At 36.3% G+C, this 13,792-nt stretch overlaps 4 protein-coding genes and 1 long non-coding RNA gene across 5 annotated transcripts in view; 4 read left to right on the top strand and 1 right to left on the bottom strand.

Annotated features, from left to right (window-relative positions):
* Nucleotides 1-140: 140 nt before the first annotated feature.
* On the top strand, nt 141-1,316 carry LOC131667818 (chymotrypsin-1-like). The gene is made up of 5 exons (XM_058941527.1): nt 141-198; nt 287-434; nt 520-856; nt 922-1,056; nt 1,146-1,316. The coding sequence occupies exons 1-5, from the start codon at nt 141-143 to the stop codon at nt 1,314-1,316; spliced, it is 849 nt and encodes a 282-aa protein (XP_058797510.1).
* Nucleotides 1,317-2,127: 811 nt separating this feature from the next.
* On the top strand, nt 2,128-3,838 carry LOC131667858 (uncharacterized). Its single transcript, XM_058941593.1, has 6 exons — nt 2,128-2,156; nt 2,220-2,276; nt 2,446-2,641; nt 2,701-2,872; nt 2,949-3,205; nt 3,278-3,838. Exons 1-6 carry the CDS (start codon nt 2,143-2,145, stop codon nt 3,608-3,610), a joined length of 1,029 nt encoding a protein of 342 aa, XP_058797576.1. The 5' UTR covers nt 2,128-2,142; the 3' UTR covers nt 3,611-3,838.
* A 192-nt stretch (nt 3,839-4,030) lies between these two features.
* On the top strand, nt 4,031-5,909 carry LOC131667850 (glutaredoxin-related protein 5, mitochondrial). The gene is made up of 3 exons (XM_058941574.1): nt 4,031-4,213; nt 4,320-4,461; nt 4,574-5,909. The coding sequence occupies exons 1-3, from the start codon at nt 4,130-4,132 to the stop codon at nt 4,774-4,776; spliced, it is 429 nt and encodes a 142-aa protein (XP_058797557.1). The 5' UTR covers nt 4,031-4,129; the 3' UTR covers nt 4,777-5,909.
* Nucleotides 5,910-12,630: 6,721 nt separating this feature from the next.
* Nucleotides 12,631-13,636, bottom strand: LOC131667911 (uncharacterized). Its single transcript, XR_009302231.1, has 3 exons — nt 13,520-13,636; nt 12,866-13,032; nt 12,631-12,788 (listed from the first exon to the last, which is right to left on the bottom strand). It is a non-coding gene; the product is annotated as an uncharacterized LOC131667911 (long non-coding RNA).
* The window catches only part of LOC131667908 (potassium voltage-gated channel protein eag), a 73,450-nt gene continuing 73,218 nt past the window's right edge, over nt 13,561-13,792 (top strand). The window contains exon 1 of the mRNA XM_058941669.1: nt 13,561-13,694. The gene's annotated coding sequence lies outside the window, so the exon portion shown is untranslated. The remainder of the gene's footprint in view (nt 13,695-13,792) is intronic.

Raw genomic sequence — 13,792 nt, forward strand, 5'->3', positions numbered from 1 at the left:
CGTCACACGCTAATTATAATTCGTAGGTTTCAAACTGATTTTCTGTTCAGTTATATTGGTGGTTTTCAAGCACAAGCGTGTCTCTAAAAATTGAAATTAAATTATAATTAAATAGCGATCACAATAGTTTTCAAGCAGCTATGAAGTTTGTACTGATCACGTATCACCTCTCCCTGTTCTTATTAACCTTTAGTAATGGTAAGTAAAATAGTCTCAGCTAAAAGGAATCATTATCAAAGGCATCTTTGGCGTTTCTATTCTAACAACATTTACAATTGTTAAACAGCCAAACACAAAAGTTACGGAAGTAAACTCGCACGTGCTGATCAGTTCCCATTTGTAGTCTCGCTGTCTTACAATAACCGAGAATATTGCGGTGCGTCAATCATTCACGAACGTTGGATTCTTACAGCTGCCCACTGTTTATTTAAACAGTATGTCATTATTTTTATTCCAATAATACATTTCGAAAAATTAGTTATTGAATAGACGCAATTATAAAACGCCAAAATTGTTCAGTGACGAGGAATACGGTTACCTCACGGATGACACTATGGTTACTACCAGATCTGGTATTACATATAAAATGAAAAACTTATACAAACATCCCGATTTCATTTTAATACCCGAAGAAGAAAACGAAGTGAGTAATATCTATATTATTATGGTTATTATGGGGACTGAAAACGAAATTTTATATAAGGGCATGGAATACGTCGTTAACGATATTGGTCTGATACGTCTATCACACAATATCTCCTTCAACGATAAAGTCCAGCCAGTTACACTGGCAACGATGAAAGATGGTTCTTACGAAAATGTGACAGCAACTTTACCAGGTTGGGGACGTACTAGTGTATGTATGACGATGACATTTGATTTCAAATCATTCGAAATTATAATTATTTTCAATCATTACAGTACGGTGATCACAGTCACAAGTATCTGCGCTACATCACAGTTCGCGTATTAGCTCATGCTGAATGTCGGAGAGCATGGACGTACGCTGATAAACATATCTGTACCTCTACTCGGGAGAAACAAGGAGCGTGTTACGTAAGTCTATGGGTTAAAATCAATACGGAATCATATATGCTGGTTTCGTACCAAGTGGTCGAATATAATTTAAGAACTGTGCTATACAGGGCGATTCAGGCTCACCATTGGTTGTGGGTAATATACAAATTGGAGTTACATCTACAGCCGATACTTACTGCGAGGCACTGAAGCCTGACCTTTATACCAAAGTGGCTAGCTTTGTACCATGGATCAAGAGAATCATGAGTCACTATGGAGACATCTTGCCAGATTTATAGCGTAATCGAAAAGCCATCCCAGATAAATGTACTATATGTATTATAGTGAATTACCTGATATTCAAATACAAATTACATAAAAGAAGAGAAATATCATATTATTAAAAGTTCGTTTGTTCAGCCTGGGTCTTGGCAGAGCCTTTCTATATTGCAACTAATTGTAACAATTGCACCAAGAAAAGGTAGGAGTAGCTTTCGCGTTTTTCTTCGAAATAAACAGCAATCTCGCCGACGTTTCATTTCAAATTTGAATGTTTTACATCATCTTCAATTTTTCATCGAATATACTTGTTACTCAACATCAACACTCTTCAGTTAAAATGTGAGTTTAATTTTGTGTTTTGTAAGAGTATGGATATTACATTTGTTATTACTACGCGACATATAATTGTTTTATTAAGACCTTATGGACGATTCCGTTATATTACACGAAATCCTGAGCTCCCATCAATCAAATGTGAATCATTTTGTAGCAGTATAACAATTGATTGTAAATCCATAATTAATCGCATGAAGATGGATCACGTTAAAGTGTACGAGTTTAAAATATTGAGATGACTGATAAATAATCGAGATATCACAAGACATATTACATTGAAATAGGAAAAATAATTTATTGACTGCTCAAGTAAGGCTATACAGATAACGAGTGTAAGTATACAAATAACAATTGAAAGATACCCAGATAACACAGTGCCGGCACTATGCCGTCAGAATGCGCCGGCACGGTAGGGACGTCCAAGTGTATCCGCATTCTGACGTCGTTCTGGAAGCACGCCGTGCCTTCCACGCCGTGCGCTCATTGTGCCCGCGGTCGCAGTGTGAGATGCGAATTTGCGGGTACAACTTTGATTGTCTAGAACTCATTTAAAAAAAATAAAGAACTTATTAATACTTCTGCAGCATGCCTCGACGCTTCATTGCTGCTTTAAGTTTATTAGCATTTGTTTACGATCTGAGGTTTGTTTAACAAGATATTTTCATGACCTTTAAAATCCAGTTATTGAGAATCGCCTGCATTTTCTGTAATTTATAACATATATTCAACCTTGTCATCTTTCTAAGCAGTTAAATATTTTTTTACACTTTATTATCGGCAAATGTATTTGTCATGGTTGTTTCTGAATAGAAGTGAAAAAATAATAGTTAATACCGATGCGGGTGCGGACGACGCGGTGGGACTGTTACTTCTACTGAGGTACGAAGCTGCGAATAAAAACTCTGGTTTTCAAGTCATTGGGATCACGTGTTCGTACGGAAACACGGAAGAAAACAACGTCGTGACAAATGTGCTGAGAACATTGACAGTTACCCGTCGCGGTGACGTAAGTTCCCATTGTTGCGACAAACGTTGATATTTTTTAATGAATTATACGATTTGAAGATACCGGTCTACAGTGGAGCGACACAAGGATTTAACGAGCCGTTTTCGACCGACAATTATTTTGGATCTGATGGATTCAGCGATGCCCAATTCGATGAAGAAATCACCGCTAAGGTCGATCGATCGAAACATGTTGCCCTAGCTCTTGTAGATATGGTTAAACAATATTCAGGTACATTAGAAAAAGACAAAAGCATGACTATTATAATAAAAAAATTCCTATATTTCTGTAAATGTCTTGTACATAGGTAACGTTAGTATTCTATCACTTGCCCCGTTGACAAACATAGGATTAGCGATCTCCCTTGATAGGAATTTTACGAAACATGTGAAGCATTTTTACGTAATGGGTACCAGTGTTGCCGGAGTTGGTAATAAGCGTCCAAACGTCGAGTTCAACATTGCTGCCGATCCAGAAAGTACTGCTGTGTTTTTCAATTCCACGCAAAAGTCACAAATAACTCTGGTTCCTTGGGAAACTGTGCTAAATACAGAGTTGTCCAAGGTATTTTTTATCGCTGTTCTTGCAACAGTGTATGGCCTCTAAATTGATATCTGGCAATAATTGGTTTTCAAGGATTGGAGAAAGAACGTTTTGGGAAAATATAATTCGCCTTACATCGAATTTCTTAATAAAGTTGAATGGAAGAGCTTCGCAGTGAAAAGAGAGCAGTGGGTTTCGGCGGACGCTACTACTGTGGCATGTATGATCGAGCCTTCACTGATAAACGAATATAAAGTTGTAAACGTGCAAGCTGTGACGGATGGTTTAGCGAGAGGTTCTGTCTTGGTAGATTACGGGCAACGCACTGGAAAAACAGACAACTCCAAAATCGTATTGAAAATCAACGAAACAGTTTACAAAAATATGCTTATCGAATACTTAACTTGTGAAGAAATTACTTGTTGATAGGATGTTTATTCATGTGTTTATATCATATATTTATTCATATAAAATGTTACCAAATAATGTTATTAAAAAATGGCAGTAGATAATTTCAAGTAAACAATTTTGAAACATTTTAATATTTAATATAATTTATTCTTACTTAAAATTATAAGCCAGTATATCATTTGCTTAATTGATGTAACATGTAATGTATACTTATTTGCAATTGTCATCAAAAGGAATTTTATATAAAAGAAGAGGTATATTTTATATTTTAGGAGCTTAATTGTATCTTTTGAAAAAACCTAGTAAAGCTGACGCTTCTTGCGGTGATCATCCGCAAACTCAGGTTACCGGGATATGGTAACTTGCCACCGATTGTCGAAGTAGGGATCAAATTATCATATCTCAGTATATCTAACTAATAACAGTTTTTAAGAACCAGATCTAACCAAAAAAAAGACAGCTGATCGATACACAAGTCGTCGTAAGATTTTTCGTACTTAAGTTATCAAATAAAATCAAAATAGAAGATATAAAATGTTTACCGCTAGGATTTTTCGAGCTTCGTCGACCATCCGAGGATTAGCAACGAAACCTGAAGAAATAAGCAACTTAGTTAAGGTAAATCAACAACATTTGGAGCCGCCGATTCATGTTGTTTTTTTTTAATAAATTATTTCAAAATATTTCGCAACAATCATGATTTAATTGCTTCATCAATTTACAGAAAAATAAAGTCGTTGTTTTTATGAAAGGAGTACCAGAGGAGCCAAGATGTGGTTTCAGTAATGCAGTTGTACAAATTATGAGGATGCATGGTGTTCAATATGATGCTCATGATGTACTTAAGAATGAAGATTTGAGGCAAGGTAGTAATCGTAAACATCAAAATTAAAGCTAATTTCTCTTTCTCGTCAATATTTTGTACTAAAAATTTACGAAAACATTGATAATTTATGTCAATGTTTTTTTATTTTACAGGTATCAAAGATTTTTCAAATTGGCCAACGATACCACAAGTATTTATTAATGGAGAGTTTGTTGGAGGTTGTGACATCCTTTTACAATTGCACCAGAATGGAGAACTCGTTGAAGAACTGAAAAAAGTCGGTATTACCAGTGCACTTTTAAACCAAGAACAAGAAAAAGTTAACTCACAATCAGAGAAAAGTTCTAAAGAGTAATCATTAATCAACTTGTAGATATTTAATTGTTTGTTGTTAAGGGAAGCTTCAATAAAAAGAAGTTTTTTCAAATATTGAAGCATTCATGTCAGCATGAAAAAGTCAATTTCATTGTTTTATACCAATGAATGTTAACTACTCAAGAGGGTGTTTTAAATAGTTTGTTTTCTTAAGTAGAAAAAGTATATCATATTGAACATACAAGTGTAAATATTTAATTAAATTTATTCTAATGAAAACAAAAAAGCCAGTTTTGAATTATACGATTATAGGATACAGTTCATTTTAATAAGAAACATCTTTTACCGTAATAAATTTGTAAATTATCATGATTCTTACACCATATTGAGCCTTAAATTCAACTGTAGTCAGTATATTTAAAAGAAATTATCAATACATAAACTACAAATAGGCTACAAACCTTCAAAATAACTTTGTCAATTTCATATCAAAATAACATGTCAAACAGTTTCTTTTAAAAACAAGTTAATATATACCTAATGCATACATTTAAAGTAACACCACAGAAACAAAAAAAAATAGAGTTTAAATTAGAATATACCAAAGTATACTGAAATTAGAACGCTAATTACGGAAAACAATGTACGAACAAATTCCAAAGTAAAAAAAAGCAAAAAATTAATTTAAGCGACATTCCATCCCAAGAGGCGATTCTGCGAAAAACGGCGACAGTTTTAGAAGTACCGGCAAAGGTCGCATATCGGGGGAGAAATCTAGTTAGTTAGGATCTAGTTCACTTTTCAAGTTTGCCTTGTCGATTGCCTGGAAGGTTAATTAAGCGCGATAATTTGGCTTTGACGCATAATCAGCCGGCGGTCACGGTAATCTACGCTCGTTAATTGTCGCTGTAAGGTCGACCGCTGACATTTTTTTTGTTCCCCTCTAAATTTTCAGTGTTTAATAAAACGGAACGTTTTTAGGGAAATTGTAAACAAATTATTTGAATTTAATTAAGAGTTCATCTAAGTTCCTTTAATTTAATTAAGAACACTTTCATGCAGTGAAAAGAAACTGTAAAGTGTTTATATTTTCAATGTTCATTGTCAAGATATTTCGACGTTTTCAATAAAAACATTATTGTCAAGTTGTCTCATATTAATTGTTCAATCCAAACACAAAGCAAAGCAATGATGAAAGAAAAAAATGTTAACATATAACACACTCAGCCTTAATTTTTTCCGGTGTATTGCGCAACGCAGCATTGGGCATTCGATTGCTCTGCAAGCGCATCGGCATTTGGCACATGGGCTACGTTTGCGTAGGTGCGGGTGTGCGATGGGACACGGCGTTGAATTAATTAATGCGCGTGGCGGGCAACGAGTCTCGCGTGACGCACTTACGTTATTTAATCGAATACAGACGAGAGTATCTCCCTGCTACACGCAGCGTTTGGAAATTGGAGCGGCAACCCGTAAGCGGAATTAGTCTAATTAAGCTGGCCGCTTGCAGCGATAAAAAGAAGCAGAGCCACGCGACGTGGTGATGTACGTTTGAGCGTTTTCGCGGTTTTGTGGCTTCGAGTCGAGAAAGCGACGGAGCCTTAACGTAGACGCGCGCGCGATTATGACTTCCTTCTCTCTTAGCTTCTCCGCCCTCGCGGCTGCTTGCCGACAGAGAAATTAGGCTCTCGTCGCCGCCGCCCCGAGCTACGTGTGCAGGAGAGATTGGATTGGGCACCGTGCGTGTCGAATTCCACGTTCTCCTGTGCAACCCTTGTGTTTCAAATTGCTTTTGTGATGTTCGAGATAATTGAAGCGCAACCATCTAATACAAGTTTTTTAATTCACATTTTTGAATTTGCTTTTGTTTGGATCTCATTCGCGGTAAATTGCGTAGAGAAATGTTGAACTAGTTCGAGTCAGAGCCGATTTAAAGCTCAGAGATTATATTTTCTTTCTTCTGATTCACGTTGCAACTTTAATGCTGTTATTAAGAACGTTGTCGTAATTATTTGTCTGACTGATAATCGACCTCACTACTGAACATCATTTGACTGCGTTTTTTTTTCATTCTACTGCATGCGTGGTCTTAAACACTTTGATTTCACTCGGAAAAACGAGCCATTTCTCAAGATTTGATCGCTAAAGGACCGGCTACAAGCTGAAAAAGGCTCACTCGACTTGGTCTATTCAAACGGAACTGTAAAAAGAAAAGCATAAAAGTAGATCGGCAAAAAAAGAGTAAGCCTAGTGCAGGCTCGGCAATAATGAATCGAACGACCCCCAAAGCTGCTACACAGCGTTCAACGGAAAGATCGAATAGGTCGGCGGTGCGCGGCGCTGATTTACAGCCTCGCTCGAAAAATCGAAGACGCCCTACACACCTCCTCGAAGGTCGCGACCACCGCGCTCACGCGATTCTAACCGTAATTGCGTTATTGAATTTGCAGGGGCGAGCTTCGCTCGACTTTTTTTTTCTCCCCCAGTATCGACGTTACGTTTTCCTCTAATTGTTTTCGCCGTGCGCAGTGCGCCTGATCGCTTCAGATTTAACACTGTCACGCTAATGAGGGGATTTTGTGATGATCGTCGCTTGAAATTGCATTTTAAGGCGAGATTCATGCCTGTAGGTAAATTTCTATTGCTTTGTTCTATCTCATTAATGAGCTGTCGAAATAATAATCAGAAAACTCGGTCAATAAGTCATTTTTCTGTAAGTGTTTATAAAATTAAATACGATTGAACCTCAATTTTTAAATAGACTCGCTTATAAGTTACTCAATAACGCGTTCCTTATTCGAAAATAAGCTTCGCAAACTTCTAAAATATAACTATCAGGAGAAAAGTCAAGCATCCTTGTTGACACATATATCAAATTTCAGTGACGCATATTCATGTCAAATTATACTAAATAAGAAGAGTCAATCAATTAACTCAGATTAATTGCGATAACACGCATCGGTAAATTGAATGACCAACTGCAGCGCAATAACGAAAGAAAAGCAGCAGCAGCAGCAGTAGCTCTCTTTCATTTTTTTCGCATTGGATTTATTTTTAAAGCCACGCTGAGATAGAGGAGGGTAATATGCAGCTTTACGATTGCCCGTTAAAGGGATCGCTTCATCCGCGTGCTCGGCGCGGCCTTGATCTATATTTTTCATTCGCCGAATTGTCTTTGCGTTGCGCTCTCTCCAAAGTTTTGCGTTCACGCTACGCGTCTGATTTCTGCCTTTTATCTTTGTTATTCTTTCTTCTTCAACTGAATCGTAGTCTTTTTTTATCTTTGACATCTTTTGCATTGCTACGCTAATTTAATGGATGTGGGGAAAGCTGTGGAATTTATAATGCCTATATTTCTAACCTGTCGTCGTACAATTGTATAATAAATTGTATATGTCGTAAGATTATACAAATGTATAAAATCTAAGACTCGTTCGTTGTTCGTATGTTCGTTATTCTCAGACAAATGTCGGATCTATCGCAAAAACATTATTTATATAATTTTTTATCCCTATCATTAGTCGCACAAACTAAGTCATCCTTTAACAATGAAATGACTCCTCAAAACGTGTATAAATAAATTAACAAAATTAACGCAGAAAATAAAAGAGAGAGAGAGAGAGAGAGAGAGAGAGAGAGAGAGAGAAGATCGTCCAAACACAGTATCCGCTCCAACAATCGTGGTCTGACGCGCGATCGAAGTCCTCGTTTTCCCCCCGAGAACTGCTGTATAGCGAAATGACGTCTGTGCGAGAATTCGCGCGCGTAAGAGTGAATTGGCGTATGGGGGGATAATACTGATCGTAATCCAAAACTTCTACATGCAAACGTGGAGCTCAGCTATATATATCTACTCGTGATAATAAAGCAAAATTCAAAGGAAATAAAAAGTAATATCAAGCACGTTGATGCGCAAATAGCAGCGACGTATAAATGTAAAAGCAACGAGAAAAAAAGAAACACATTGTCGAGTTTTCGCGTTTTATTAAAAAATATTGTTCTCTGTTCGACCCTTCCGGGAGCGCGGGTCACTTCGACACGAACTCGTTATTTTCGATTTAACGCGGATTCAAATTGAAAGTTTGCTCTTGCTTTAATGTGATTTATGCTTGATAATTATCCACTTTCTGACTGTACGTATGTGCGTTCACGTGAACGAGCAAGCTTTTCAGAGGAACTTTTGTCCTATTTGTTTTCATTTAATAGTTGAACTTTCGTTGTTAGATGTATGTAATTTTGATGCAATGCAGTGACTGTTTGATAAATGTTGTTATTATTCGAAATGTTGCTATGTCAATGATGATTGAATTTGTTCATGCATTTTTAGCTTCTTAATTCTTAACATTATTTTCTTAATAAAATTTCTGAAGTTGCAAAGGTAATATTTCAAAAAATTAATGAAAATTAAATTAATTACTTCAATATAGTTTTTTTAAATTTATGTGTTTGTGTGTATGTGTGTCTGTGTGAGTGTCGTAAGCATTCAAATAACAACTTTTTCAAAGTAATGAGATATATTTCTTATTTTTTATCGTAAGACTTATTTTCAAAACCACTATTTAATTTTAATAATGTATGACTTTTATGTTGTATTGTATGCTGTCTTAAAAAGATTGTTCCTTTAAGAATTTTATTGTGCTTAAAAGAACAATTTTTTTTTTGTGATTTGACAGTGAAACTCAGGTAAGCATTAAAAAATGTACTAAAAATAAGAAAATGTTAGAGAACATTCTTTGAATTCCTATTTTTATAGGAATCCCTAGTACTTATTAGCGTGAAACCACATTTTAATAACGCAAAGTTCTTATTTTATGATAGATATAGGTGCTTCAAGTTAAATTAATCAAGGAATAATTAAAGCAATCTTTCCATCAATCCGTTATTTATTCATCAACGTAGTGCCATGTTGTTTCGATGGAAATGTTATTTGAATTATTCTTTGATTACTTTTTATAGTGTATTTATAATAATTCGAAATTTTCTATAATATATATAATACAAATTTTTATTAAAAAATTTTTTGGCAAATTAATGTGAAAGTACTTGTAAAAGCAGAAACCCGGGCAAAATCGCGACTCAGGCGAACATCCCCCTTACAAGTAAATCCGCATGATTAACAATGTAACTTAATTAAGCCTCGCGAAGATGTCCATCAAGAACATCGTAATCCTAATGAAGAGAGAAATTACCCAGCTACTCTCCTCCATCTCCTTCTGCGTTACAAAGCTGTCCTTTGTAGTCAAATCGAGCTACACAAACACGCATGTCGACGACGCTCAACGCGAAACAAACGCGCACGCGACCCGAGCCAATGAGCCATGCTTGTAGCTTGAATTAGCTGTATGCTTGTGGGACTTGATCGCATAGCGTGTATTGATCGTTCAGTTACCACAAAGATAGAGCCTGATGCTGAATTCATATTGAAAATTGTGTAGTTCAAAGTGCTGACACTTTAGTGAAGTGACGAGAAAATTACGATAACCAATAATTTCGCTTTAATTTTCAGTTACGCATAGAGTTATACTTAATGCGAACGTCGATAAGCATCAAAAATCGAGCCATGATCAAGAATCTTTAATTATATTAGAGCGCTACGATTATCGCAGTCAGCGTTTTCATGTTCCTCCACTAATTAACTCCCTTGAGTTAACTCAATCACTTTCACTGAGATTGTAAACACGTCTGTTTTTTTATCTTCCAGAGCTCTGGCGAGTATTCTTGGCATTGGGTGAAATCTTCAAGGCGACCATTCATTTATGATTTAGCAGTTAATTTGTTTAAAGCTTCTCCCTTATGCTGTGCGATCGTAAAAACTTTTACGACTTAAGACTGTGCTAAGGACGAAATATACGTATGTCAATTTAACACTTTAATAAGACCTCCCTCCGAGAATTGTAGAAACGAACACACTTTGCTTTCTTTAGCAGAAAATCAGTCTCGAAAAAAAAGGCTATCAATCTCAGAAAAAACTTTCAAGGAGGCCCGTTATTTTTTAAAAACTCTTTAAGACTTGCGTATCCGTAAAGCTGCAAGTGCATCCGCTGCACAGCATCTCCTTTGAGGCTGCTGCATATTGCTGGCGGCTAGGTAGCGCTGTGCCTCTCTTTGTTGTATACTCCTATACTCATTGCTGTTAAATTACTTGAGAAACACGGCTGAGAAGACGAGAGAGAGAGAGAGACAGAGAGAGAGAGAACGAGACAGATAGACAAAGTTAGATGTCAACGCAATCGAATATGCCCTTAGCTTTTTGGGGGATACAATTGGCTGTGTCGTATTTGTGTTCTTTTGTTGGATGAATTTGACACATGTTTAATTTTTTTTTGTGATAAGCTGATCGGATAATGAACATTGAAATAATTCGTGGAGATTTCGAAACTTGTTTAAATATTGTAAAACGGTTATATAAGAAACTTTCCTTTTTTTGAAAAAACTTCTGATACGTCTGTCTGACTAAACGTTTGCTATATCTACTTGATGTAGATAACTACATTACTCAATCCAAATATGATTACCGTAATGATTGTTATTCAAGCAAAGGAAATTCTGCACTATTTAAAATGATACAGGAGAAGACCCTAAAGTCCCTCACCTCCTTAAAATTGCCGCCGATATGCTCACGAAAAGAAAATATCCATTCTCTATCAACATTTCCACAGATTGTTCGATGAACGAATCAACTATCGTTGTTCTCTCGCGGTAAAATATTCGCCTTCGAGGGGATCGAGCCAAAGTTATAAAAAAGGAACAAGAAGGCTTTTTTTGACCAACGTGCTGCATGCAAAAAACGAGAAGGGGAAGAGCTGGTGTACGACTTTTAAATTTTAAAGTGATGCGCACGTACATCGCAGCAGTATCGCGATCGAAGCGTGTGCGAGTTTCTTGCCGTCGCCACCGCCACTTTTTCCTCCTTTTAGTGAGTTTCCAGTTCCCAGGACGATTTCTCGCTACCCGAAACTTTCAATCCTTCATCCGGTGACTTGTTAACGTAATGATGTCATTATATATATATACATACACACACACACATAACAAAATATGTTTTAGTGTACCATGTAACAGAGAAAAGAGCATTTTTTATCTGGATGGACAGGAAAAGCTTTCAAGCACAGTTATTTCAAAGTTGTAATTTCGTTATTATATATTTAACGGCACTTACTTTAGAATCACGAATCACGTTGGTTTCCTTTTTTTCTCTATTGTGGTCGAATGTTCTACGTATATCTTGAACATGTGTGTGTGTGTATGCGCGTGTGTGTGTGTGTGTGTGTGTGTGTGTGTGCGTGCGCGCACGTGTGTGTCAGATAATAATTCAGATATACGTTTACGTAAAAATTCACATTTTATACACGTGCGAAAAAGACAGTTTTACAGAACATAATAAATTCTCATTTGAAATAAAAATTTACTAGCGTATGAAGTACTAATAAAACATGCCTACGCGCGTCCAGGCTACCTATATGGAGGAAAGTACAATAATCCTCGCGTTAACTTGTCACCGGGAGGGGAAAAAGTACCACTGGGGCCAAACACTTATAGCAAACCCAAAGCTCCTCAACCAAAAGGAAGACTCTTACACGTATGTATGCGCTTGTCGACTTTTCTTTCGTATATTTGATATTTTCTTATACTTTCCTGTGTAGTTTCATTTATTATAAGAAAAAAAAAGACTTTCTTATATAAGTACTTTTTTCGTACTTCAAATTTTTTTAAATCATAAAAATTATTTTTTCTTTTCAATATTGGATCAGATTTATAATACAATATTTCTATATTCCCGTAAATTCAACGAATTAATTCTTAGAATTAATACTTAGAAGGTTCGATCGTACATCCTAAAATTATATGTGGCAAATGATACAATTCTTATTACAAAGTGTTACTTTTAATTTTATGTACTTACCGTACAATACTACAATTTCTACTAAACCATATGCATCGAACTCGTGAATATTTAAAAATTGGCTTCTTCAAATGTATGCCTCGCTTTGTGAAATTACCGTGAATCGTGCATTTCCATCGATTCTAAACAATAATGCATTTAGAATCAAACTGAAACGACGAGGCAACATGGATTAGTCATTTAATTTTCTAGGAAAATAGCTGGGTCGACTTTCGACGATTATTACCTTGATATATTCCTCGCTTACTGAATGTCTACCGAGAGAATTATGTTCATAGCTTGTTCAATACCAAACGCAAACAAAATTTACCGATCTATTTGAAGAATGTTGCATTAGCGATATGCTTCCTTAGCAGATATGAAACGGATTTATTTATTTCTTCATTCACATCACTGTAAAAAGTATTAAGAAAATAGTGGCAAAAAGAGAAATAAACTTGTTTTTCAAATATAGATCGAACAAAAAACCAATATTTCAGCGTGTAACGCTAAAAGCCAGGAAAAGTATCGAAAAATCAGTCGAAACAAATCTTTTTTCTAATGAATCGAAAATCCATAACAATATCCTCACGTTCCGCAAAATATGTGGACGTTCGGCGTTAACAACCGAAAACTCAATCAGCCATTTAAGGCGCCCTCCCCCCGGTAAAAAAAGTCGTCTCTTTCCCCAAACTCTCCCTCTCCCATATCGTTCTCCCACTCTAAAGTGCAAAAATGCATTCGACGCGCAGTGCACAACCCTCCTCCCTCTCTTCATCCCCCACCTCAAGCTGCTGCTACTACTGCTGGTATAAGCTCTTGGCAGAGTAGTGCCGCCCTCAGTGTCGGTCGGGGACTCGCTTGCGACTGAGAGCGAACTCGCGTTATATATTATACATACCTACAAACAAATTTTTTTTGTGCGTATGCTTGTGTTGTTTTTTTTTCTCTTCTGTTGTGCTTCGTGCGATCGATCTTTTTTCTCCCTCTTTTATTACCTTCCATCTTCTTTGGCTTCTCCTTCTCCGTCTCGAAGATCATGGTGATATGCTGCTACTAAGTGCCGCCGGCTAAAAGTGAGTGCGTTTTACACGGTGGAAATTAACAGAAAAAAAAGTTGTATCATCGAGATTCATGTTATGTGATTTATATCGCTCAACCTTTACATTCGTTA

Source organism: Phymastichus coffea, unplaced genomic scaffold, assembly GCF_024137745.1.
Source record: "Phymastichus coffea isolate CEN01 unplaced genomic scaffold, Cenicafe_Pcof_1.1 PCOF00071, whole genome shotgun sequence".
Taxonomy (NCBI): domain Eukaryota; kingdom Metazoa; phylum Arthropoda; class Insecta; order Hymenoptera; family Eulophidae; genus Phymastichus; species Phymastichus coffea.